Source organism: Ovis aries, chromosome 3 (genome assembly GCF_016772045.2).
Source record: "Ovis aries strain OAR_USU_Benz2616 breed Rambouillet chromosome 3, ARS-UI_Ramb_v3.0, whole genome shotgun sequence".
Taxonomy (NCBI): Eukaryota; Metazoa; Chordata; class Mammalia; order Artiodactyla; family Bovidae; genus Ovis; species Ovis aries.
Window position 1 is genome coordinate 173,066,767 of NC_056056.1, and position 24,715 is coordinate 173,091,481.

General features: G+C 44.6%; 1 protein-coding gene across 1 annotated transcript in view; it reads right to left on the minus strand.

The window, feature by feature from the left end:
- NT5DC3 (5'-nucleotidase domain containing 3) overlaps window positions 1-24,715 on the minus strand; it is a 66,320-nt gene that overhangs the window by 10,645 nt on the left and 30,960 nt on the right. The window contains exons 3-12 of the mRNA XM_027965966.2: window positions 23,408-23,482; window positions 22,867-22,922; window positions 17,147-17,237; window positions 16,058-16,192; window positions 13,918-13,978; window positions 13,077-13,179; window positions 12,836-12,937; window positions 10,095-10,176; window positions 8,859-8,945; window positions 4,778-4,918 (exon numbers count right to left, since the gene is read on the minus strand). Of these exons, the coding sequence (XP_027821767.1) occupies window positions 4,778-4,918; window positions 8,859-8,945; window positions 10,095-10,176; window positions 12,836-12,937; window positions 13,077-13,179; window positions 13,918-13,978; window positions 16,058-16,192; window positions 17,147-17,237; window positions 22,867-22,922; window positions 23,408-23,482 (933 nt within the window). The remainder of the gene's footprint in view (window positions 1-4,777; window positions 4,919-8,858; window positions 8,946-10,094; window positions 10,177-12,835; window positions 12,938-13,076; window positions 13,180-13,917; window positions 13,979-16,057; window positions 16,193-17,146; window positions 17,238-22,866; window positions 22,923-23,407; window positions 23,483-24,715) is intronic.

Consider the following 24,715-nt stretch of genomic DNA (forward strand, 5'->3'; position numbering starts at 1 on the left):
CAGATGGAAACTGGAGATTTCTCCAGGTGGACTGAAATGTGAGCAAAAGGCAAAAAGAAAATGACAGCTGTATGCACCCTAACACATGGAATCTCACAAGTCTCTCTCCAAACCTCCTAGGGTTAAACCGAACACACGAACAGAGCCAGAGGTGCGTGTGACCGCAGGGGCCAGGCAGGGTTCCCGCAGTCCACAGTCACAGGGGCGGCCTCAGGACCCGGAGGAAAATGCCAAACGAGCAAACCATCTGCTTTTGACACGGGAGCCAAGGCCCTTCTGTTTATCACGTATGCCCAGGTCAAGAGCTTGACCAAGTCACCCGCTACGGGCTGCTGCCACTCAAAACAAAACCCTGAGCTTGTAGTCTCGATTTCCTGCCTGCCACTGTTGTCTACACCAGCAGGAAGCAGCCACCTCTGAATGGCCACTGGATGTGTGTTACTGGAGCACCAGAAGACTGGTCCCTTCTGGGGGTGGCGAGGCAGGTCCTGTGAGTTTGGTTTCAGTGAGCTCTCATATTTTAAGTCAACAAATCACTCACCATAGAACTGAGGCACTACAAAATGTAAGACTAGGTCAAAACTCTGTAGGGCGCCACAGAGAATCTGTTTACATATACATGAAAGCGAGGCCGCTCAGTTGCGTCTGACTCTCTGCGACCCATGGACTGCAGCCCACCAGGCTTCCCCGTCCCTGGGATTCTCCAGGCAAGAACACTGGAGTGGGGTGCCATTTCCTTCTCCAAGGTGCCACAAAGAATCTCTCTCTCTCTCTCTCTCTCTCTATATATATATATATATATATATACACATACATATATATATATATAAAAACATAAATATACATACACACACAAGTATGCATGCAGACATACCTATACAGATACACATGCATACATATAGATATACATGTATGCTGCTGCTAAGTCGCTTCAGTCGTGTCTGACTCTGTGCGACCCCACAGACGGCAGCCCACCAGGCTCCCCCGTCCCTGGGATTCTCCAGGCAAGAACACTGGAGTGGGTTGCCATTTCCTTCATACATGTATACATATATGCATACATATATACACACAGGTACATATTCAGCACCTCTGTATGGCGAGCGCTGTGCTAGATACTGAAGATATAAGAGAATGAGATGGAGACCCTGGCAGAGGGCACACCTAGGTAAGCAGACCAGGGCAAAACAGTGTGACCCTGCACAGAACGGGACATCAGTCTTCCCCCCACCTCTGCCCACTTCTTGGCCCACAAACGGGGCCCCTGTGTCCAGAGTAAAGAAGCAGCTTCTCCCTGAGCTTGCAGGATAGGAGAATTCTCTGACTAGCGACCAGAAGCAAGATACCCAAAGTGCATCTAGTGCTTTCTCCTTTGGGAACCTAGCGGCCATAGGCCACGTGACTGGGCCTCTCCATTCTACCCCCAGCAGGGGCCCCTACCCGAGGGCGGGCTACACAGACATGAAGAGACAGTTCGGGTCTCCAAGTCCATGGCACCTTCTCCAGCCCAGCTTCTCCAGAACAGGGCGGGGCCAGGGATGCGGGATCATCTGCAGCAAAGCCCAAGACTGCTGAAGGGACAAGCGAAGGAGGAAGGCCCCAGAGAGCTGAGCCAGGGAGCACCCCCCCAAGCAGGGGGCACCCGAGCTCTGGGTGTGTGCACCGCAACCCAGCCTCCCCTCACACTCTCCCATCCAAGGCCCACCCACACCCACCCAGGGCTCCCTCCCACCTGCCCTTTCTTCATCATTTATCATCTCTCCCATGTGATCAACATCCTCCCCTGGAGTCTACCCATCAGCATTTAAAGATGCTGAAGGCTCTCCCATTAGAAGTAAAAGCAGTTTCTCCTTGAGCCACCCCTTTCTCCAGCTCTGATCCTCCTACAAGGCTAAACTTTATAAGAGAGCAATCTCAAGAGTCTGATACCTACTTTAAAATACTTCAAAGACTGGGTATGACTTAGCTATAATTAACCTTTAAGTGATACCATGCACTCAAGGGTGGGGAGCTAGCACAGGAAAAGACTAACCAGAAGCCCACACCAGAAGCTGATCCTACAGACACCTCAGCCACCTTCAGCCCCTCTCGTGGATTAGCTCACTCAGCCATTTATGGCTACAATCGATGAAAACATACTGTACGGGCTAGCCCACTCCTGCATGGGCAGAATTATTGCCATCTAGCCAGAAGTCTGATAACCTCTACCAGCGGAGACCAAATCCAGCCCACTGCCCACCTTTCTATCATCCTGAGGAACTCAAGAACAGATTTTCCTTTTGAAGTTGTTGAAAAAAATTCAAAAGAAAAATATCTTCATGATGCTAAAAATGATATGCAATTAAAATTTCAGTGTCCACCAATAAAATGACAGGGATACAGCTACAACTGGTTGCTCACATGTTTTCCAAGGCTGCTTTCATGCTACCAGCATGGAGTTGAGACCGTACAACCACATAATGGCTAGCTGGCTTGTTGCAGAAGTCTGTCCAGCCCGGGCTAAATGTGGCTCTAACATAGTTACCCGAAAGACTTGATACCACCACACCATCCACCAGCATGACCACCATGAACAGTACCACTCAAGAGGGCACTTCAAGGCTAATGAGCAAAAATTCTTCTTTATAGCTACTTCCTTAAATCCAAAAATTAAATACTTGCAGTTAATTCATCAGACCTAGCTCCAGGTAACACTTTTGGCTACCAAAGGAAAAAGGAAAAAAAATCACACCCAACTTCAAGGACCAATTTCTCTTCTCAGAAAATAGCGTCCAGAAAATGTGCTGTGTGCACATTATCAGAAAAAGAGGAGCTATAGAAACATCTGACACAGGTCACGGGAATAATGTATAGTTTTCCAGGTGAAGACAGGGATCGGGGGAGAGGAGAAAGGGAACAGGAAGCACAGTGAGAAATGCCGCTCATTTGGGTAATTTTTTAATCATCAATCACCTTCCTCTATGTCCTAGAGAATCTTCCCAGACAGAAAGCTGGAAAAGGAAACCAAAGCTAAACCATCGACCTGCAGGCTGCATCTGTGTATCTGACCAGCTGCCCGCATCACAGAGAGACTGCACCTAAGGCGAGGGCTCTGGCTATACGCGAAAGCTCTAAACCGCCCAGTGAAACAGCACTTCAGTGCAGTGCCCCAAAGCAGGGACCACACAGCCCAGGTTCAAGTCATTGCTCTGTTGTTTTATGACCTTGGACATGTTACCTAACCTCTCAGACACCCAGTTTCCTCATTCTAACGTGGAAAATTGTACACAGGACAGCTGGGACGAGTGAAGAGTAATGTTGCAGAGCAAGCGCCCAGCACAATGCCCAGCACCTAGAGAGCAACTATTATTACGTGTGACCTATGCACAGACTTGAAGCTGCAGTAACCCAGAATCCATGCCTTTTATTTTTAGACAATCACCTCACAGACAAGCACAGGAAGGGAAACAGAACCAGTCCTCATCAGAGGCGAGCCAAAGAGCAACACAGCCAAGACGAGCTGGAAGCAAGGTCCAGGGGACGTGCAGGGCCCCATGCCCTGGAAGGTGTGCGCCCTGGAGTGAGGGCCTGGCGCTCCCTGGATCCCTGCCTGAGCTTGCTGCCAGCTGGGCCAGGCAAGGCAGTTCCCTGCCTGTTTCCAAAACAGGCTGGCAGGCTGTGGGCACCAGGCCATGGCCAGAGGCTGCAGGTGTGTTAGCCAAGAGAGCAGGCATCCATGCCCCTTATCCTAAGAGTAAGCACTCACGCTGAGACGCTGATGGCCAGGACAGCTGAACCAGGTGAGAAAGCAAGGTGTCTCATGAGACTTGGCGAGGGAGAAGGGTGGGGGGCGGGAGTCACAGCTGCAACAGAGGGCATATTCCATGGGCCAGGAAATTACCAAAATGACTTTCCTCACTACCTGCCTAAAACTGGCTATGTAACTCACAGAAAGAAAGAAAACCACCACTGAACACCAGTGAGCCAGCAAACTGATTCAAAGCAGACGGAAGCTGCACGCAGAGATCTCGATTTTTGCTCTGAGACTCTTCCCAGCAAGCCATGGTGTCCGGCCTGAAGTGTTCATTCCCTTTCACAGATGGGGAAACTGAGGCCCAGAAAGGAGAAGTCCCACAGCAGCCTAAAGGCAGCAGCAGGACTGGACCCGAACACTAGGCAGAGGTTCTCGAACCCCACTCCCCACAGAATCTCTCTCAGCGGGGCCTAGGTGGAGCAGTAAGGACTCTGGAATTCCCCATATGGGCCCCACAAAACTCTTTCTCCAAATGGCTTTGGCAGTCATTTTTAAAATTCTCTTTAGGGAAAATGGCAAGATTCTTTCAGGGGCAAAATCACCCCAATGGTTATTCTGCAGGATGACTTCTGCCTCATACTTTAGGACCACAATTGAACAGGAAAATATCTGAAATAACTCTGATCAGTGGACTAACCTCAGGCTTAAAGAAAAAGCAGGGGAGGATTTCCCTGGTGGCCCAGTGGTTAAGAATCCACCTGCCACTGCAGGGGACACAGGTTCAATCCCTGGTCCAGGACAGTCCCACGTGCTGAGGAGGAACTAGGCCCGTGTGCCACAACTAGACTGAGCCTGTGCATTCTAGAGCCTGTGCTCAACGAGAAAAGCCACCGCAATGAGAAGCCTGTGCACCGCAGCTAGAGTAGCCCCCCTTGCCACAACTAGAGAAATTCCGCACGCAGCAATGAAGACCTAGCAGAGCCAAAACCAAATAAATAATTCTTTTAAAAAAAGAAAAAGTAGGAGAGAAAAAGAATTCCAAACCTGCATCTGCTCCAATAACCCGGTCAGGGTCTGTAGCCAGGTCATAGTTTGAATGTACTGCTCCGTGTTCATGATTTTGAGCTCGGATCTTAATTCTGGGATAATCGCACCCGTTCGCCAGCCATGCTTCAGGGTCAAGTCCTGATTGCAAAGATCACAAAAAGTCAACATTCATCACAACAGAATTGAAACCATTTCATTACCTTTCCCAGACACAACAGGCATTCATTGCATTAATTTTAATTGTAATGGTTGGTCATTAACCAAGCCAAACTCAATGAATTATACTTAATTAAAGCCAATTTAGCCCCAGGCTTTGGCAATTTCCCTCCCCCCCAAAGAAAGTTTCTGTTCCAGAAATAATTGCTTGAGTCACAGCACCCACAGAAACACAGGATCACCAGTCATTAACCACAGTCTCTAAAACAACAATTAGGTCAGGGGCAGAAGAAGGGTCAATTGAAATGCTACTGAAGGTTTTTATTCAATCTACCCACAGAACACTGGAGGACACCCATGGCACCCAAGCCTCCTGGGTTATGGGAAATTTCAGACTTGGAATGATCATTCAGTACCAACCAACATACATGATAGTATCTTCATCCCAAATATTGTACTCCTATGATACGACAATAATCCAGAATATCTGATATAAGTTATGTCCTGGCAAATCTAAGATATAAAATCCCCATACTGAATGGCTGTTCATTTTCTCATTTGACAAACATTTATTAAATACTACTGTTTGCCAGACCCTGTGCTAGAAACTGAGAATAAAATAGTGAACAAAAATAATAAACCTCTGCTCTCATGGGAAATATGGACCAAAAAAATAAGCAGGCAAATACACAATGGCAGGTGGTAAGAAACACAATGGACAAAAATCAAGCAAAATAAGGACTTGCCATTTTACATGGAGTAAGAAGGCCAGGCTAACAAAGGGACATTCAAGCAGAGGTCTGAAGGAAAGGACGGTAAAAGTACGTAAATGTATGGGAGGAGAAAATTCTGGCTGGAAAAAGGGCAAGTGCAAAGACCCCGGGGCAGGAACATGCTGGGAGCAGGGTGTGCTAAGAAACAGCAAGGCAAGGAACCTAGGGCAGAGGGGAGAGAGGGCAGAGGCAGGAGGTGCCTTCAGAGAGGGAGGAGAGGTTGGGGAAACAGAGCTCAAGCACAGCAATTGCGGGAAGCCAGGCTTTTACTCTAAGGGAGAAAGGGATACTTCTAAGGAGAGCACTTTTAAGGATAGAAGTGGTATATAGTTTACTATTTTGAAAATTCACTCTGTTACTCCCCTAAAGCTAGAATCCCTGCTCTACAAGTCCTAAGGATGCCTATCTTCTTCCATGGTTGAATTTCTTTAAATCTTTCAATAATTCTCTTCCTCCTAAAATATATGAAACCCTACATACAGCACAGTTTTCTAAATATTCCCAGTGGTGGCAAACTTTTCAAGATGGATCTTATTTCTGACGATAGGTAAAAAGTCAACTGGAACACTCCTAAAAGTACATGACAATGAATTAATGATAACGAAATTAATTTTCTCCAGTGCCTCAAGCTGGTTCTCAAATATATCCCAAAGGGCGCATCTAAATTTATTTCAAGAAACTGCAGCAACATTGGAAGCATCTACATTCTCAAGGGATTCCTTTGAAGGGTAATATTCATTGCCCACATAAATCTCTGACACGTTAATCAATTCTGGTCTGATCACTTTAAAACCGTGGTTTTCTAACTCTAGGATGGATCCAAATATATTCTGTCTAACGAGACAATTTATTTTAGATCTAAGAACACACAGAGTTGAAAGTGAAAAGACTAAAAAAGACATTCCACGCAAATAGTAACCAAAGCAAAAGTGGCTATCCTAGTATCAGGCAAAATAGACTTTGGGTCAAAAACAGTTACAAGACACAAAGAATGACATTACATCATGATAAAAGAGTCAATTCACCAAAAATATATAACAATTAAAAGCACATATGAACCAAACATCAGAGGTCCAAAACATATGACACAAACATTAACAGAGCTGAAGGGAACAAGAGACAACTTTACAATAATAATAGGAAACATCAATAGCCCACTTTCTATAATGGATAAAATAAGCAGACAGATCAAACAAGAAATACAGGGCCTGAACACCACCACAGATCAATCAGAACACTCCACCCAACAAAAGTAGAATACAATAGTTTTCTCAAATGCACATGGAGCATTCTCCAGCAGCAGCTGTATTTTAGGCCACAAAACAAGTCTTGATTAGTTTTAGAAGACTGAAATCATACAAAGTATCTTTTCTTATCACTAAGAATGAAACTAGACATCAATAGCAAAAGGAGAAACTGAAAAATTCAGAAATATGTGGAAATTAAAAGACACACTCTTCAACAACCAATGGGTCAAAGAAGAAATCACACGGAAAATTAGAAAAATACCGTGGGACAAGTTAAAACACAAACACAACATACCCAAGTTTATGGGATACAAAAAAAAGCAAGACTAAAATGAAAATTAACACCTCTAGCCATTTAGATTGAAAAAGAAAGATCTCAAAACAACAACTTAACTTTATACCTAAAAGAACTAGAAAAAGAACAAACTAAACTGAAAGCTAGCAGCACAAAAAGAAATGGTAAAGATTGGAGCAGAAATAAATAAAATAGAGAATATAAAAACAGAGAAAAATCAATAAAACTAAGCATTGGTTCTTCAAAAAAAATCAACAAAATTGACAAACCATTAAGTTTGATAAGAAAACAAAAAGACTTAAAATTACTAAAATCAGAAATATAAGTGGTGACATTACCACCAATTCTACAGATTAAAAAAAAGATGATAAAAGAGTACTGTAAACTACTGTATGCCAACAACTGGATAATCTAGATGAAATGGACACATTCCTAGAAACACACAACCTACCAAGACTGAATCACGAAGAACTGGTAAACCTGAACAGACCTCTTACTAGCAAGAAGACTGAATCAGGAATCAAAAACCTTCCAACAGTGAAAAGTCCAGAACCGGATGGTTTCACTATTAAACATAAAAGAATGAACATCAATCCTTCTCAAACTCTCCCAGAAACTGAGGAAGATGAAACTCTTCCTAACTCATTCCATGAGGTCAGCGACACCGTGACATCAAATTTTGGCGGGGAAAGCTGAGAACAACACTGACGGCTGGGCCCCAACCCCAGAGCTTCTTTATAACTCGGCAGGTCTGGGGTGAGGCCAAGAATTTGCAGTTCGAACAAGTTCCCGGGTGATGCCAATGTCACAGGGATAACACTGGACAAACAACTGCAATGTGAAGCTTCACCTAGCACTAAGACCTGTCTCTGTGTAGGGGGGATCTCATGGGGCCAGGTACCCACATGCCTCCTGGGTAGCACAGTTATTAGGTTTCTACTTTACTAAGCACTTTTGTATACATTCACGTATTTCACTCTTCGTATAAATGAATTTTATTTATATATAAATACATATACATAAATTCATTCCACAAGGAACCAAGGGTGGTGATAAGTGTGACTCATTCATTCCTGTGCCAATTATAAATTAAGTCATAATTCAAGTCCTGAGACACTCCAGTCATTCCAAAGGGCACGAAAGCCTCATTTTCACCTAATAGCCATTTCCTAGAAATAGCTATTGTACTTTCTACAGTGTGTACTCTTTCAAAATGACTATCAGGCAAAAGAAACCCAGACTGATTGTTTACAAGCTTTTACAGACCATTTGTATGTTTCTGATGCTTAACAAAGGAAGGAAAAGGAAACAACATTGTCATTTATTTCCTACCTTTTTAAACGGAAAGATTTTTTTTCTGAGTAAAGATTTTTTTCTGATAACCTGAGAAAATTGTTAATTTCCATCATTTTCCCAAAATTCTTCTATTTCATGACTCTGATCCATTTGGTTTGGTAAAATATGAGACATTAAAAAAAAAGCAGCAAGCAATATGGCCCAGGTCTCATTTTTATGAAAGTATGAAAATAGTCTTAAATAAGAGATAAACTCCTCAATAAGTGGGCCTAAGACTGTACCAACAAAGAAATAGGAAATAAGTTTCTCACCGCCAGGTCACTATATATATGGTCACCAAAATATAACACTTTGGAGCCCCTCCATCCAGTAAGCTTCAAAAATTCATATAAATTGCCCTGCAATAACAGAAAAATATGGGTGTTATATTGCATTATATGACAGGTAAAAGGCCTGTACACCCCACGGCCCATGATACCTACTTTTTTTTTAAACTTAAAATATTTTTGCTTTTACAGTTTAAGTGTCGAAATATTAAGATAAAAGGCATTCATGTGAAGTCTTTCAGCCCTTTCTTCTAAGTCAAATGTACTTTTCAGGAGGGGTTCATATTGTATACCTTTCCAAAGGTCTCTTTTTTACATTTAACATTCTGCCATTTATTGACTATGTCAATAAATACTCTCCTGCCATGTAATTTCAGCAGCTGAGACTACCCATGATTCTCTTCATCAGTTATCTGATACTAGACATTTACCTTGCTACCTATTTTGTAAGTAACATCATGATAAACATTCTTTAGCAAAGCTTTAGCTACCTCTTAATAGTTTTCTTCAGCTAGCTACATCTTAATCATTTTCTTCCGCTAGCTTCCTAGATGGGGAATGGCTGTATCCAAGCTAATCTTTCAGGCCTAGAAAATATACTTAGTGCCAAATCCAGCAGTCTGTTACATATACAACAGGTATGAACCAGTTGGACAGTACATAATACAAGGAATGTACTACATGGTTCAAAAAAAACTATATAGTGCTCTTCTGTAATCTTATGTTATAATTATACAAATATAAAATGTTTAAAGGACAAAATTTAAAAACCTAATTTCAGTAACACAAAAATGGACAGCAATTCAATCATCCACTCAACATGGGAAAGCTTTACATGAAACCAAAATATATCAAAACTATACCTAAAACACAGTTCATCAGGAAATAATTACTAATTGGGGTAAGATGCCATGTGATTAAACACTTCTTAAAGAGAAACTTCTATTTTACAACTGGCATTCTAAATTTTATATCCTACAGAAAAAAATGCTTAACAATATATTTTTTAAAGCTGCTCAATTTTGAGTTAATTCACACAGAGCACATTAAAAATATATTGACTTAAGCTTAAATTCTGCCACCAAGTTATAAACAGTCAATTCAAGCAGAGCCCCCAGGACTCTGCCTGACACACAGTGAGCCTCAGTGAATGTCAGCCGTTACATCATATAACTGATCACAAAGCACAGCGACTAAAAAGACAGATGGGTCACGAGATACCTGCTTGTAAATCTGGCCTTTCTGCAGCTTGTAGATTTTATCCCAGAGTAAGACACCTTTCTCATTCACCTTTCGGAAAGGTCTAACAACAGAAACAGGAAACGTTACCATGTGTGGTAGCAATGCAGGCTGTGTGCTGGATGAAAAACTGCACGGTTACCCACCCGAAGAGAGAAGCGAGCCCCACAACCCAAACCAAACCCCACCACCACGTTCCCCAGCCTCCTGCAAACCATCCCATGCTACAGACCACGGGATCCAGGAGGGGTTAGTGAAAAACGAACACCAGAGTCAGATGAATTTGGAAAATACTGTGCCCTAGACACGTCCCTCTTTAAAAGTTATTGATGGTTCTGAAAAGCCCTCCTACAAAGAAACTTTCTTTAACCCAGATTTTCAAACTTATTCAACCATGCAGAAAATGTTTTACCAAAAATAAAGCTTATAGAAATACTGCTTATTACATTCAGCTTTGCATTTAAAATGCAGCCAGTCTAGACACAAGACACATCAGAGAATCGAGCATATTATTTTATGATGGAAAATAGGAAAAACAGAATAAAGGCCTCATTCCTCAACCTGGATGTGCTAGTCCAAAAAAACACAAGCTTTATTTGTTCTTTTTCTTTATTTAGGTAACACTTATTTGAACAGCTTTTCTGGTGAGAAAAATACAAACTCACTGCAAAAAACATCTGGAAAATGTAGACAAATACAATAAAGAAAAAGAAAATCATCCATAATTCCAGTACCCAGGTAGAAACACATGAGTTCAGTCCATATCTTTTGGTCTTTATGTATCTGTTCTCTTCCTCTTTTTTATGAATATAAAATGAGGATCATTTCTGGATACTGCTATGTATCTTCTCTTCTCCAAGGCTGTGAGCAATTTCCCATGTGATTCATACATCATTTTTTACAGTCAGGAGATATGTTCACTGCCTTTAAAAAAAAAACTTCTTTTTTAATGACTGCATAATATCTTCTCATACGGATGTTCCTTAACCTTCATCATTATAAATAACAGAAGGATGAATACAGGTAGAGGATTTTTAATCCAGACATCTAGAGTGAGAGCGAGTGAGCTGTGCTGGGTTCCTCCAGGGAAATCTAATAATCTAAGACACCATCCTGCCACTGTGCAAAAACATGACACAGGAGGGAGGTCCATGGGGAAAGGGGAGATGAGGTCCTTCCCCTGACCACCTCCCTGAGATCCATAAAGAAAAGGCCAGAGAGCATTTCATCAGTGACCAAGCAGCCAGTCAGTGATTACAGCTACAGGCACATCTACATCTAACTCTAAAACCTACAGACTGAACATTCTCTTAAATTCTCAGTCTCTGCACATTGTTCCTGGTTTTGCCTTTTCTTCCAGGAGCCACTGTGACATTCAGGAAACTAGAATTTAGCATCACAAGAGGAGTTTAATCCACTCAACGCTGACTACAGGACACCGAATTATCAAGCTTTAAATCACCTAGCATAGGAACTTCCCTGGCAGTCCAGTGGTTGAGATTTTTGCCTTCCGGTGAAGAGGGTAGAGGTTTGAGCCCTGCTCAGGAAACTAAGTTCCCACATGCCTTGCAGCCAAAAACCAAAACATAAAACAGAAGCAATATTGTAACAAATTCAAAAAAGATCTTCAAAATGGTCCACATCAAAAAGATCTTGACAATAGGAAAAAAAAAAAAAAAGACACACCCCATCATGGATACAGTCTTATTGTTCAAAAATAAGTCGCCTAGCAGAGCAGGGAAGACTGCATGGTTACCTATTGCAGGACAGAGAAATGTAGGTAAAAATGTTTCAAGTGTAGGCCATTACTACACAGATTCGAATCATTCTTATAATCCCAGTGCAGTAACTCTCAATGCCATAGACATTTGGGGACAATGACTTCCCTGGTGGCTCAGATGGTGAAGAATCTGCCTGCAATGTGGGAGACCTATGTTTGTTTCTGACTTGGAAGATCCCTAGGCGAAGGGGATGGCTACCCACTCCAGTATTCTTGCCTGGAAAACTCCATGGACAGAGGATCGTGGCAGACTGGCCTACAGTCCATGGGTCACAAAGAGTTGGACATGACTGAGCGACTAATACCCTCCCGGTGAACAGGTCAGTCCTGGATGTTAAAGAGACATTGTAAGACACTTGACCCTACCCTCAGCCCACCCGCCACTAAATGCTAAGAGCACAACCCAAACTCCCATGCCTCTATTTCCCAAAGCGACCATGGCAGAAAGTCTTTATCTAAGTCTGGGTAGAGATTTACTCCATTTGATGCAAAACTTGTGTTGTAGAGAAGTTTTGCAAAATCTAGGGACACCTGGTGCACCATTTAGAGTTCTGTTTAAGAGCTACTCGCCAGGTGGTTTGCTGTTGCTATTTTGTTACACTTCACAATGCATCCACATAGAGAGATCTAATTTACTATGTGATGTTAAGTTTGGATTTTAACTGCTGTCGATCATTTTCTTAAAGACTGACTCATAGGACTGACTAGCCTGAGTCAAATCGAGAACTGCTTCAATAATAAGCTATCTGCTGTGTACATACTCATCCTACCTTTTTCCCAATTACTTGTTAGGAGGTTTGTTAAGTATCAAAAGCTGTAATGTCAGATGCTTGTGATTTTCCAACTGTATTTCACCAAGACACATTATCACAATATCACCAAGATACAGTTCAGTATTCAGAGCATCAGATGAATCAAATTTGGTCTCTAAAAAGACACCTACCGCCGCTTATCATTAAAGAAGTTGGGCTTCTCAGCCTGAACGATGACCACATCAAACAGGTCCCTCCAGTCTTTTCCAACAATATACCTCATCCCTTTGTCCCTAGAACAACACGGCAGCCAGGTTAGCCTAACATTAAAGGGATTAACTATTGCAATTTTTTTATTTCAAATTTTCAACTATTTAAATACACAGAACATCAGAAGTGAGCCCGAAACTAGGCAGGAAACAAAGAACTTACACAAAGCTACTGGGGCTGTTGGTGATAAGAAACATCTTCTTGCCATGATCAGCCAGCTTGGCCAGCACCGCACGGGTCTGCTCAGCATAGCAGATGTACTTCTCTAAAGAGCAAGAGGAAAAAGCACACAGGGTTTCAGGGTGAAGTCAGCCAATCTGCAAGCACTTCCTAAGGGGGGCAGATGGATCCAGCACTGTCTGGGGCCTTCAAGAAGCCTGGGTCAAGTCGGTGTACTGGTGCCCAGTGAATCAGTAACCAAGACCTTGCCTCTTCAGTCTCAGTGGGAAAAACTTCAGTGGCTGTGGCTGCCAACTCCTCTACCTGAGTCAGGATTATGTCAACCACTGAGACAAAGGGGAGGGAGACATGTGAGGTGCAAGGAGGCAAGGTCCCTGCACTGCACTCAGAAGAGGTACTGCGGGGCTCCCTGGTGGTCCAGTGGTTAGGAATCTGCCGGCCAACACAGGGGACACAGGTTCGATCCCTGGTCTGGGAGCTAAAATCCCCCATGCCACAGAGCAACTCAGCCCATATGCCACAATTACTGAGCCTGCGCTCTAGAGCCCGTGAGCCACACTGAATCTTGTGTGCTTTACAGCTCTTGCTCCATAATGAGAAGACACTGCAATGAGAAGCCGTTGAACCCCAACTAGGGTAGCCTCCACTCGCCACAACTAGAGAAAGACTGAACACAGTAATGAAGACCCAGCACAGCCAAAAAAAATTTTTTTTTTTAAAGAAGAGGTATAGACCCTGCTCAGCACCTGGAGTGATAGTAAAATGCCTACATAATTATACAGCAAAAGGAAATGCTGATCTTCACATAACATCTGGTACATACCAATATCTGCTTCAATTGCTCTGTACATGATTCCTTTGGTGTGCACGTCCCGAATTGAATCCTGTCAAAATATAGGTTTTTAATCAGTCTGAGTATAACTGAGATAGTCTGAGTGAGAGGACAAGCGAAAGGTCATTAGGATAATGTCTGTCTGCAGAGTGTGGCAACCAAGGCACTAAATGAAATCTAAATTCTGGTCCATTTATCATGGGCAGGAAGAAACTTAAGTTTCCATGGTGACAGCAGCAGGTTCCAGTGCAATTTTCGAAAGAGTCACTTGGAGGAGGCAATTTGTGTGAACAATTCTGAATGAAGTCCCACAGGACAAACAGTCATTTATATGCTGTATGAAGACCAGGTAATTTCAGGTCACCCCGACAAAGGGAAGGACTGCTGCTTTCATCTTTGCACCCTTCTCTGGACCCCAACAACAGATTCTATGACCTAAAAAAAGAGGCAGAGACCAACAGCGTAAGATCCTCCTCTCTTCAGTGCTACCAAAAGGCAAGGAACTGTCAAGGAGCTCAGAACGCAGGCAGAGCTTTGATCCAGCAGGCAGACACAAGGAAGAGCCTGGCAGAGCGGCAGCCTGATGCCTGGCAGGTGTCAAAGCACAGCCCTGCTCTTAGCGGGGCTCTGAGCCGATCTACTACATAGGTGGGCATTCCCGGAAGCACATTGAAACTTTCCGGAGCCTGTAATGAGGACTGGGCTGCAGGAAAAGCTGGGTCATAAGAAATCCCATGGAGACAGGAGCCTGGCGGGCTACAATTCACGGGGTTGCAAAAGAGTCAGACATGACTTAGCGACTAAACAAGGACCACAAAACCTTAGAAAACTGATAGGTGCTTACTGTCAGGAACAAGCACCTCCTGATTGTAAACTCAACCTCAATTACCTTCTGGCAGAGGCCTGTTTCAACTGCACATCGGCAGAAAGCAGTGGTTAAGAGCACGCCGAAGTGCAGCTTCCTGGCCTGAAATCCAGGCTCTGCTACTTACTAACTGGATATCCTTGGGCGACTTACTCAGCCTCTCTGTGCCTCAATCTTTCTATCTGTAAAATGAAGGCGATGATACCTCATGGCATTCTTGCAAGGATTTGATTAATTAATAGGCATATAGCATTCAGAAAAATAGTGCCCAGAACACAGTAACCTCTACACGTGTGTACTCATGCACATGCAGTGGTAGTTCACGCTTCATAGTAAAAACTGAACTTTGCAGTAAACAGCTTTCCTCATGAATGCTAAGGGTTGCATAGCTCCAGTAATTCTTAAAGATCCTTAAAGATGAAGCATCTGTGTGAGCCAAAACAGAGGATGGAAACTAAATATTTAAATTTAGTTAAAACAATACCAAACTGATATTGAGAAACTGTAATTCACCCTGTATTTTCTAAAACCCATGATTTGAGGCAGTCAATATTTAAATCTAGTCATGAACACATAATAAAAACATTGTAGTATGTATATACAGATCTTTTAAAACTCTGCATGCTCAGTCACTCAGTTACGTCCGACCCTTTGGGACCCCATGGACTGTAGCCCGCCAGGCGCCTCTGTCCATGGCATTTTCCAGGCAAGAATACCAGAGCAGGTTGCCATTTCCTTCTCCACTGGATTGTCCTGACCCAGGAATTGAACCCTCGAATCTTGAGCCTCCTGTGTGGGCAGGTGGATTTTTTATCACTCCACCACCTGGGAAGCCCCTTTTAAAATGATATTTAAATTATATATATAAAGATGCTTAGAAACGTGCATTAAAAATATATATTAAATAAGCAATATATAAACATTTTTAAATACTGAAAAAAGCTCAGACAGCTTAAAGAATGCATCTATAAACACACATAAATGTGAACATAAAATACATAAATACAAGATTATTTAAATGATGTGGGTATGTATATGCACACAGAAATCTAGGTAACAAGTACCCTCTTCTTTTAACAAACAATTTGACTCATTTCCAATTCCCCTAACCCCTTTCTTAGGATTTCCAAGGTTAAACGGCAAATAAAAGAGATTCAAGACAAAGGACGACCTCAAACACCCAGCCAACAATGGAAGCCAGAAATTCTATTCCTTCTGAGGCACTGGAAGAGGTGCAGCATGGTGACCCCCCCATGTCTACACAACCTTGACATCTTTGTACAGGTGCACAGGTTCATAGTCGATGTTGTTCTTCAGAAAGTACTCATTCACACAGGACAGCAGGGTCATCTCAGGCAGGGAGAAGATGTCCATGAACTGCTTCATGGTGTTTCCGGAACTCTGCAGACAGGGAGGGAGGCTTTAGCAAGGCAGCCAACACCACAGCAGACTTTACATCAACCTGGGGGATCCTGGTCATCAACATCTGGCTCCCTCCCCATAAGGAAAGAAAAATTCTAAAAATAAGTTCACCCTGTTTTTGTCCTTCATGGCAGAGCTGATGTCTCACTCTAAGTGCAAATGGGCTTTCCAAGGAAATGCCCTGACTTCCCCTCAAAAGTCTAGCCAGCCTTCCCTTTCTGTTCTCCTTTAGGTTCCATCCAATTTTCAGCTCACACTCTTTCATCATACACAGAGGAAAGGCAGTAAATTGATTTTTGCCCACGTGAATGACACAAAAAGCCTCTAACTCTCCTGAATTTGAGCACCACCACTCCCACCCCCTCAAAAGCCCACATGGGAGCTTGGGAAAGAGCCTTTCCCTGAACACTTGTGATTTATAAAACTAAGTTTACCAGGTGACTAGGCATCTTCCTTGCATTTTGGTAACACAAAGAGACTGCATCTAACATGACAAGAAGTAAAAACTCTAAGGGCAAAGAAGACCACAAAAGTTAGAAAGGCAGAGGTCTCCCTTAGGCACAGAGCAGTGTGCTGCCCTGCTCTTAATCTCAGCGGAGGCAACAGCTGCTACAGTGACGACCTCAGTGACTCCTCCAGAGAGTGGGGACATGCCTAGGGAGGTGGTGGCAAATGGGGGAGGGCTACAAGGAAGCTGCAAAGAGCCTTCAGCAGGTAGGGAGGAAGGGCCGAGAAAGAAGAACCATGAAAGATCCCAGGAGCGACTCGAATATACTCACCTCTCTCAAATCGAGGGTCTCTCAAAACGCAACCTCAATTGCCTTCTTGAGTCCTTGCGAGCAAAGAGTTTAGTAGTTTAAGATCCTAAAGCTACCAGGCCACATTTCGTAAAGGAAAAAGATAGGTTACTTTAAATAAATAATTTCTCATTACCTTCCCATAAAAGTCGCTCATCTGTTCCAAAGGCACGTGGGAACCTTCGTACATTTCAATGACCTCCTCATCGGGGACCACACTGAGGCCTCTGGGAAAATCACAGGCAAAGCAGTTAGCATCAATTAGAGGCAGACAGCAGTGATATTCAGACCTCCAGTGACTGCTGAAATTTTTCAACTGAGGTGCAAGATGCTGCTGTCACAAGGAAGCAGGAGGTGGTGCCACTGGTAACTGCTACAAATAACAAGCATGATGCCGCTACTACTACTACTACTATCATCCTACTGGTAATGAGAGCAGGAAAGACAGCAGCCGACACCACACGGTCCTACTGAATGCCAGAAGTGAACTGCACACAGTCATTCACTTCATTCTCAGCAGTCTTAGGAGTGAGGCACTATTATTCTTCCCAATTTCCAGCAGAAGCCACCAAAGCACAGAAAGGTCACAGATCCTGCTCAAGGTCACCAAAGTAGAAAGTGGGGGGTCAGGACTGGCTCCTGGGCTCTGCAACCACCACATCACACTGCCTCCTTTAACGAGGCACACAGTCTCCTAATGACTTGCTTTGGGTGGGTGTGTTTTGTTTTGTGTTTTTTTAATGTTTTTACTACATTAGGGAGAGGCTGGTCTGTCCCCATCACTCCCCTGCCCTCCGACGCTCTACCCTAAGAAGATCAGTGCTGACGCAGAAAGAGTCAGGACCAGGCTCAGGTGGACTAACCCCCACGTCAGGATGCTGGACACCACCTCTAGCAGGGAATGATCCCAAATGCTGTGTCACAGTGAGGGCCAGGTTCCCCATCTGTAAAAAGCAGAGGTAACATGCACCACCAGCCTGCTTCTGGGGGCTGCACCAGAATCTATAAATGAATCCAGCTCGTCCAAACAGAGGGAACAAACACTATGGCATGTGAGTGGCCCAGACTCTACCCCTGCCTCTGGTGCCTGTGCTGCGAGCAGGTGCTTCCCCCTGCAACTTAATGGTCTCAGACTTCCTCCCCTGGAATCGCCTCGAGAGCCCTGTGGAGGGAGATGTCTGTTCCCCGCCCCCTCTCTAGAGGAGAAGGCTCCTGAGAAGCAGACACCAGTGGTGAGGAAACCACAGAACGAGTGATGGCAATACCACGCTCTGCTACCGTGGCTGTAAAAATAACTCAGCTCGAATTTCAGTTGCTCATACAGCTTATCACACAAAATCACCTGGTCAATATTAAAGTACACATAAAACATAACTTATATTTGACCTGTAACTTTAATGAAAACATCATCTCAGCCTCTTTCCTCCATTCTCCGCTCTTATCTTACTTTTAAAAATATCCAAGGGGATTCACTGATGTTTTGCGTCCGATCTTGATTAACCTGAAACAACTACTGGCCTTTGAAAACAAAAAAGCACTGTGCTTCCCTCCCATCTTTGCTCCAGAAATCAGATAAGACACTGGGACTACACCAGCTTCTTCCAGACAGTGAGCCTGGAAAACCACTCTGGCTAAAGCAGCAGCAGTAAGCAGTACATACCTTGAAGGATCTAACACCTAGAAAGAAACTCAACACAGTGAAAAGGAACTCCACTGGGTGAATTACCTTTCTTTCCCCATACTAGGACCACACTTCCAGTCCTTCAGCAGCCACTGCCACCTCCAGGACACATTTCCAGGCATGTGGCCACACAAGCCACATCTTTAAGGTCCACATAACCAAGTATCAGCTCAAAAGATGCACTGAACTCGGTGGGCCACAGTCAGCTGAATTCTGCTGCAGGCAGTACCCACAACATACAGACCTGCTGGAGCCGGGCTCAGACGGTGGCCAACCGCACCTGAATGTGGCCTAAACCAGAGCTGAAGCCACAATGAAAACTACTTTATACACCCTGTGTGTTTACGAGAAATAAAGGGTAGGAGCACAGATCCGAACGAGTCTGCCCTGGGTTCAAATCCCAGCTCCCTCAACTGCTGAGGGATTACCTGGACAAGGAACAAGTAATTTAACCTCTTCGGGTCTTAGTGTCATTTTTTAAATGAGCAGCAAAACCAGTCCCCACTTCCTGGTGCTGCTGAGAATATTTAAATGGGTTGCTATAAAGAGAACGGCACCCATTGCTTTGGAAGCGCCATCTAAGTTCCGTGCTACGGCTACGGTGGGAACAACCCTAGCTTTTCACCAGATTCCTAAAGAGAACTTAAAATGTGGGTGCTAAGCAGGCCTGTGGTGGAAAGTCAGTCTCCCCCTCAGCCCAGCAGTGCTCACCTGCACAGCCCACATGCAACCTGAAAGCCACCCAATGGAGGGGGATGCAAGGGCATGGGGCTCAGAGGGGAGCAAGGCTGAGGTGTGAGCACTCTTCCCCTCATTTTGCTCACCCATTATCCCTTCAGAGGGGCGAGAGAAGGAAAGGGACATTTTCCCAGGTGCCACTAGCGGTAAAGAACTCGCCTGCCAATGCAGGAGCTGTAAGAGACACAGGCTCGATTCCTGGGTAGGGAAGACCCCCTGGAGGAGGAAATGGCAACCTACTCCAGTATCCTTGCCTGGAGAATCCCATGGACAGAGGAGTCTGGTAGGCTACAGTGCACAGGGTTGCAAAGGGTCAGACATCACTGAAGCAACTTAGCACACACGATGTTCCAAGCCTGCTCTAGTCCAAACAACCAGCCGCCCTGAGGTGGGTGTTGGAATCATGCCCATTTTAGAGAGCAATAAACCAAGGCTTTAAAACAGGTGGTCAAGAATGGGCTCGAGGTCACACACAGGTGAGCAGTGGGGCTAGGGTTCACACTCAGGAAGTGCGACTCCAGAGCCACACATGCAGCCCTGGTCCCTTGGCTGCCACACCCCTTCTCAGCACTGAGGCCCCAGCGATCTGCCCAGGACCTCAACCTGAGCACTCCTTCCCATTTAAATGCCTTCGTGGCTCCTCCTACCTAGTCCAATCCATACCGCTAACATAACAGACAATTTATCTGGAGAAGGAACAAGGTAATTAGGAGCCACAGGATGGTGTGGCCCAGAAGAGAGGAGAGAAAGACCATGTCAAGCTGAGAGGGTGAGGAGAGGCCTTGCCACCTGTCAGCCATGCAGAAGGGTGAGTGAGATTTCAAGAAGCAGAGAGGAAGGAAAACCTCATCCTGGAAGAATGCCAGCCTGCACAGATGCGGAGCAGTAAAAAAAGGAACTCAGAGGAAAGGTATTTATCTGCTATTTGCACAAATCTGGCATCCACTCCCTCTGAGACTGGCTGAAACTGTTAGAAAGAATAACTCCCTTTTTCCGCTTAACCTAGAGCTGAGGGTGGAAGCCTGGTACTGCCAGGGTTCACCACGCAGAAGGGCCTGCTGTGAGTAAACCCAGAAAGGAGGAGTGTCAAGAGACAGAAAGAGCACTGACAACAACCATTTGGGCCTCTGGAGCCAGCTACACCTGCAACCAGATCTGTCCCTGCACTACAACATTAGTGAGTCCAAACTGAGTTTTTGTTTAAGCCAGCTTGAGTTGTGTCTCAGTCACTTGAAACCAAGACTTTTAACCAATCAAGGAAGTGAAGGAGCTGTGTATGGAAGAGGAGAAAGCTAAGGGTTTAGAGAAGGTTGATGGAATATTTAAGAGACCTGGGCTCTATTTCTTAGACAATGGGGAGCCATCCAGGATTCAGAAGAGAGAAGGGGGTTGTTTAAGGCAATGCTTTAGGTAAATCAGTCTAGCAAAACGTCCAGTCTGTGGGCTGTGCTGCAAAAAACCACAGGAGCCCAGGAGAGAAGGGGTAAGTGTCTGAGTCCAAGGAAGGATGGCAGACAGATTCGAAAGATCTGCTGAAGACTGCCAGTTAACTCTCAGACATTCAGAAATGCTACACATGGGCCAAGAGCACAGTCAGGAGCCAGACTGTCTGGGTCTGAATTCTACTTCCATGTGGCCTTGGGCAAGTTACTAATGAACATCTTTGGGACCAATAGCAGCAGTACCTACCTTATAAGATTATTTTGAGGATCAAATGAGTTAACTCAAAACCCTTACAGCCGTATCTGTTGCACTGCAAAACTCAATATTGTTGAGTTGCTGTTTATTATTGCTACTACTATAATTATTCGCATCATCACCACCACCTCTTCTCCCTCTTGAAACACCATTAAAATGACAGTAAAAGAATAAACTGCTCAACAGGTCAAAGGAAATGAGAGCAAAGACATCAGCACATAAGACATTTCAACATGTTTTGGGAAAACAGTTGGTGAAAGGAGGCCCCTGACTTAACATCATTGAGAACAGAGCCTGCAATGGGAGCCCAAAGAGAGGAACTGATGAACCATCACAGATCCCCAGAAAGACTCAGCCTTACGAGGCACCAGGAAGCTACTGCAGGATGTGCTCCAGCAAAATGAGGGAGTAAAGTTAGAAAGAGGAAGAGATGAGAGCCAGGAAAGAGAAAGTAGCAAATTGAAGTCCCTGGATGAGCAATCAGAGCAGATCAGAATAGGAGGCAGTAGTCAAAAAAAAAAAATTAACTGAGAAATTATGTAAAACATTTGAGTTGTGGGGAAATAAATGCCTGCTTGATATCTGTGAAGGAACATTTAGGGAAAAAACTAGATAGCTACATAGGAAACTAAGCAAATAAAAACTGAAGTTATTAGTAAACCTAGGAAAACCAAATGCTGCCCAAGAAAGAAAACAACGCAGTACTTGCTTAAGAATGAACACGACCTGCGGAATCATAATGCAAACAAGACGGCGAAGCAAGCAGACAGGGATCTTAATGAGGCTAGGGAAAGGAGGCTGGAGATGCGCCTGCATGTGTTCGAGGGCCAAGTCCTCAGTCCTCACAGCAGGGACAACGTCCAGAGTTCATAATTAGGAAGCAGAAGTATGAGCACATCATTTCGGAACAGAAAGAAAATACCAAATATTTATACACATGGTAAAGAACCTGCCTTCAATGTGGGAATCCTGGCTTTGATCCCTGGGTTGGGACGATCCCCTGGAGAAGGGAAAGGCTACTCACTCCAGGATTCTTGCCTGGAGAATCCCATGGACAGAGGAGCCTGGTGGGCTACAGTCCATGGGGTCACAAACAGCCGGATACGACTGAGTGACTAACACTTTCACTTTCACATACCTATCTGTACACACACACAAAAACCACAATCCTCAACAGCATCCCCAAATTTGAGAATTAGAAAAGGCAAAAGCCTTTATTTCAAAGTTACAAAGATCTCTCACTGAGCTCAGTACTTCTACTAATTCTAATAAACAAGAAGAAAAGAGACAATATCCAAACTACTTGACTATCATGGTGGGAACAACCTGCCCCCACCATCCTTCCCCACCTCCTCTGCAGGACTCTCACTCAGGGGGCCACCATCACCTCTGGAGAGCTCGCCCTCCCCAGAGTCCTCCAAAGTGGCCCCTAACAGCCTGAGCACACAGCCATCATAGCCTGGGTCACTGTGGACTGCACTCACTGGTTTCCTTGTGTGGATTCCCACCTACACTCCAAGCACCTTGAGGACACCCTCACAAGCCAAACCATTAGCATCTAACATGGTAGTGGCCCGATCAATGTTCCTGAATGACGGATGGAGCGGGCAAATGAATGAATGCTTTACAGACACACACACTGCAGGCCCCTAACACTAAACAGTCAGGGAGTCTTGAAAGCCAAAGCACTTTGGTTACTTGTGGGGGAGGGGATTAAATTTCCCCCCTCTTACTCTTACCTGTAGACAGTTCCCAGCTGGATATAATGAAAAGCATCAATCTTCATCAAGACCGCCTTCAAAAACACAAGCACATGCACAGGTAAATTAACGCACCACAAATTGCATATTTAATGAAAGTTCCAGGAGTCATTGTGAATCCTATCAACGTTAAGTCGTCATACACAAAGAAACACACTGTATGTTTTTGAAAGGTTTGCTTGCTAAATAAAACACTGTGAAGCCCATTAAGGAAATGACCTGTCTGCAAAAAAATTAAAAAAAATAAAAATGACAACCAGCTCCTCCTCAAAACATTGAAATTGACATAAGTAGTATTTGGACATAAGTAGTATTGCCCAGTGGCTAAATGCATTCATTCTCTTCCAATATATAGTCTCCTGGAAAAGACTTCATCCAAAAGTGTTTTGGATAATTTAGTTCTGCAGCCCCAGAGAATATAATTTCAAACCTATTTATGCATGCAGCAAAGAAAAGCACCAAGAATACATTTTATTCCCGAACGTGCTAAACTGTAGAAAAACATGAGAATTATACCTACCCGCTGCACGTCATAATGCAGTCCACGAATTGCAAAGTTTGGGTCATACTCATACTTCCTGATTTCCACAGGATACTAAGAAGGAAGAGAGGAACTGGTTTTAGCTAACGATGTACTAAGGTCAAGGTCAAGATAGCATCCACACTTGGCCTTTGTTAGGAGGCTGAGGCACTGGTGCACCTGGGTAGGAAGCTGTGGTCAGAAGGGACGGACCGCAGCTTGTCTCCTACTTCAGGCCAAGCGCCTCCAGGCCACAGAGCACCCTCCTCTTTATCTGCCCACACACAGGGAAGGCCTCAGCCCCCCAACCTCCACAGCCTTACCTATTCTCACCTCAGCTACAGGAATCCCTTAAGCCATCAGTACAGCCTTCCTCCCCCTGGGGCCAGAGACACTCTCTCTCAGCACATGGTAGCCTGTTATGGCTCCAATGCTGGTTTAGAACACGTGGCCTGGCTCCCCTGCTATTTCCTAGTCATAAACCAGTCCCTCCTACTACACAAAAATCCCAGCCCCTTCTTTATCCAGTACTTTCCTCTCTCCCCAGATCTCAGAAGTAGAATACCAGTGACCCCACTGGCAGCAGGCCCCACCATGCCCATTTGACAGAAGGGACCTCAGAGGCTTCGGATGAGACAACCTGGCCCAGGCCACACAGCAGGGATGTGCAGAGGCATGGGGGTCAGGGTCTCCCCACTGCCTCTGCGCTCACAGCATGGACCTACCAGCCAGAATATCCCCTCCTGAGTCCAGGGAGGCTGTGTCCCCACAATCTGCCAATCATGATGGAATCTGCTTACTTAAAGGCCTAGACAACCATCAACCAGCACGGCAGCCCCTCTGCGTGACTGCACTGCCATCTCCTCGTGCAGAGCCAAGGTCACGCGTGTGCGAGAACACCTCCTGGAATCACCAGGCTGACCCACACGCAATGAGTAATTCCAGCCAAGCGGCATGAAGCGCTGAGTCAAATGTCACATTTGGGCTCATTTATCTAACACCCCTCATGTGTGCCAAGAAATCACTCAATGCTATTTCCACTCCTGGGCGTTTCCAAGAATCTGCACACAGTGTATGGTCCTTCATTTTTACTAATACACTTCACACACAGACACACAGACATGGAAACTCTGGTTGGGAACACCGTTAACAGTCACATCTAGTCGAGGAAGTCAAACACGCCCCCATCAGCCAGGAAGTGACATGTCTCTCCAATGACCTACGGCTAGATTGTCTGGACTCATATAGCCTAGAAAGTGCCCACCAGCCAGAAAAGCATAACTCACCCAATGCGTCATGAAAATGACT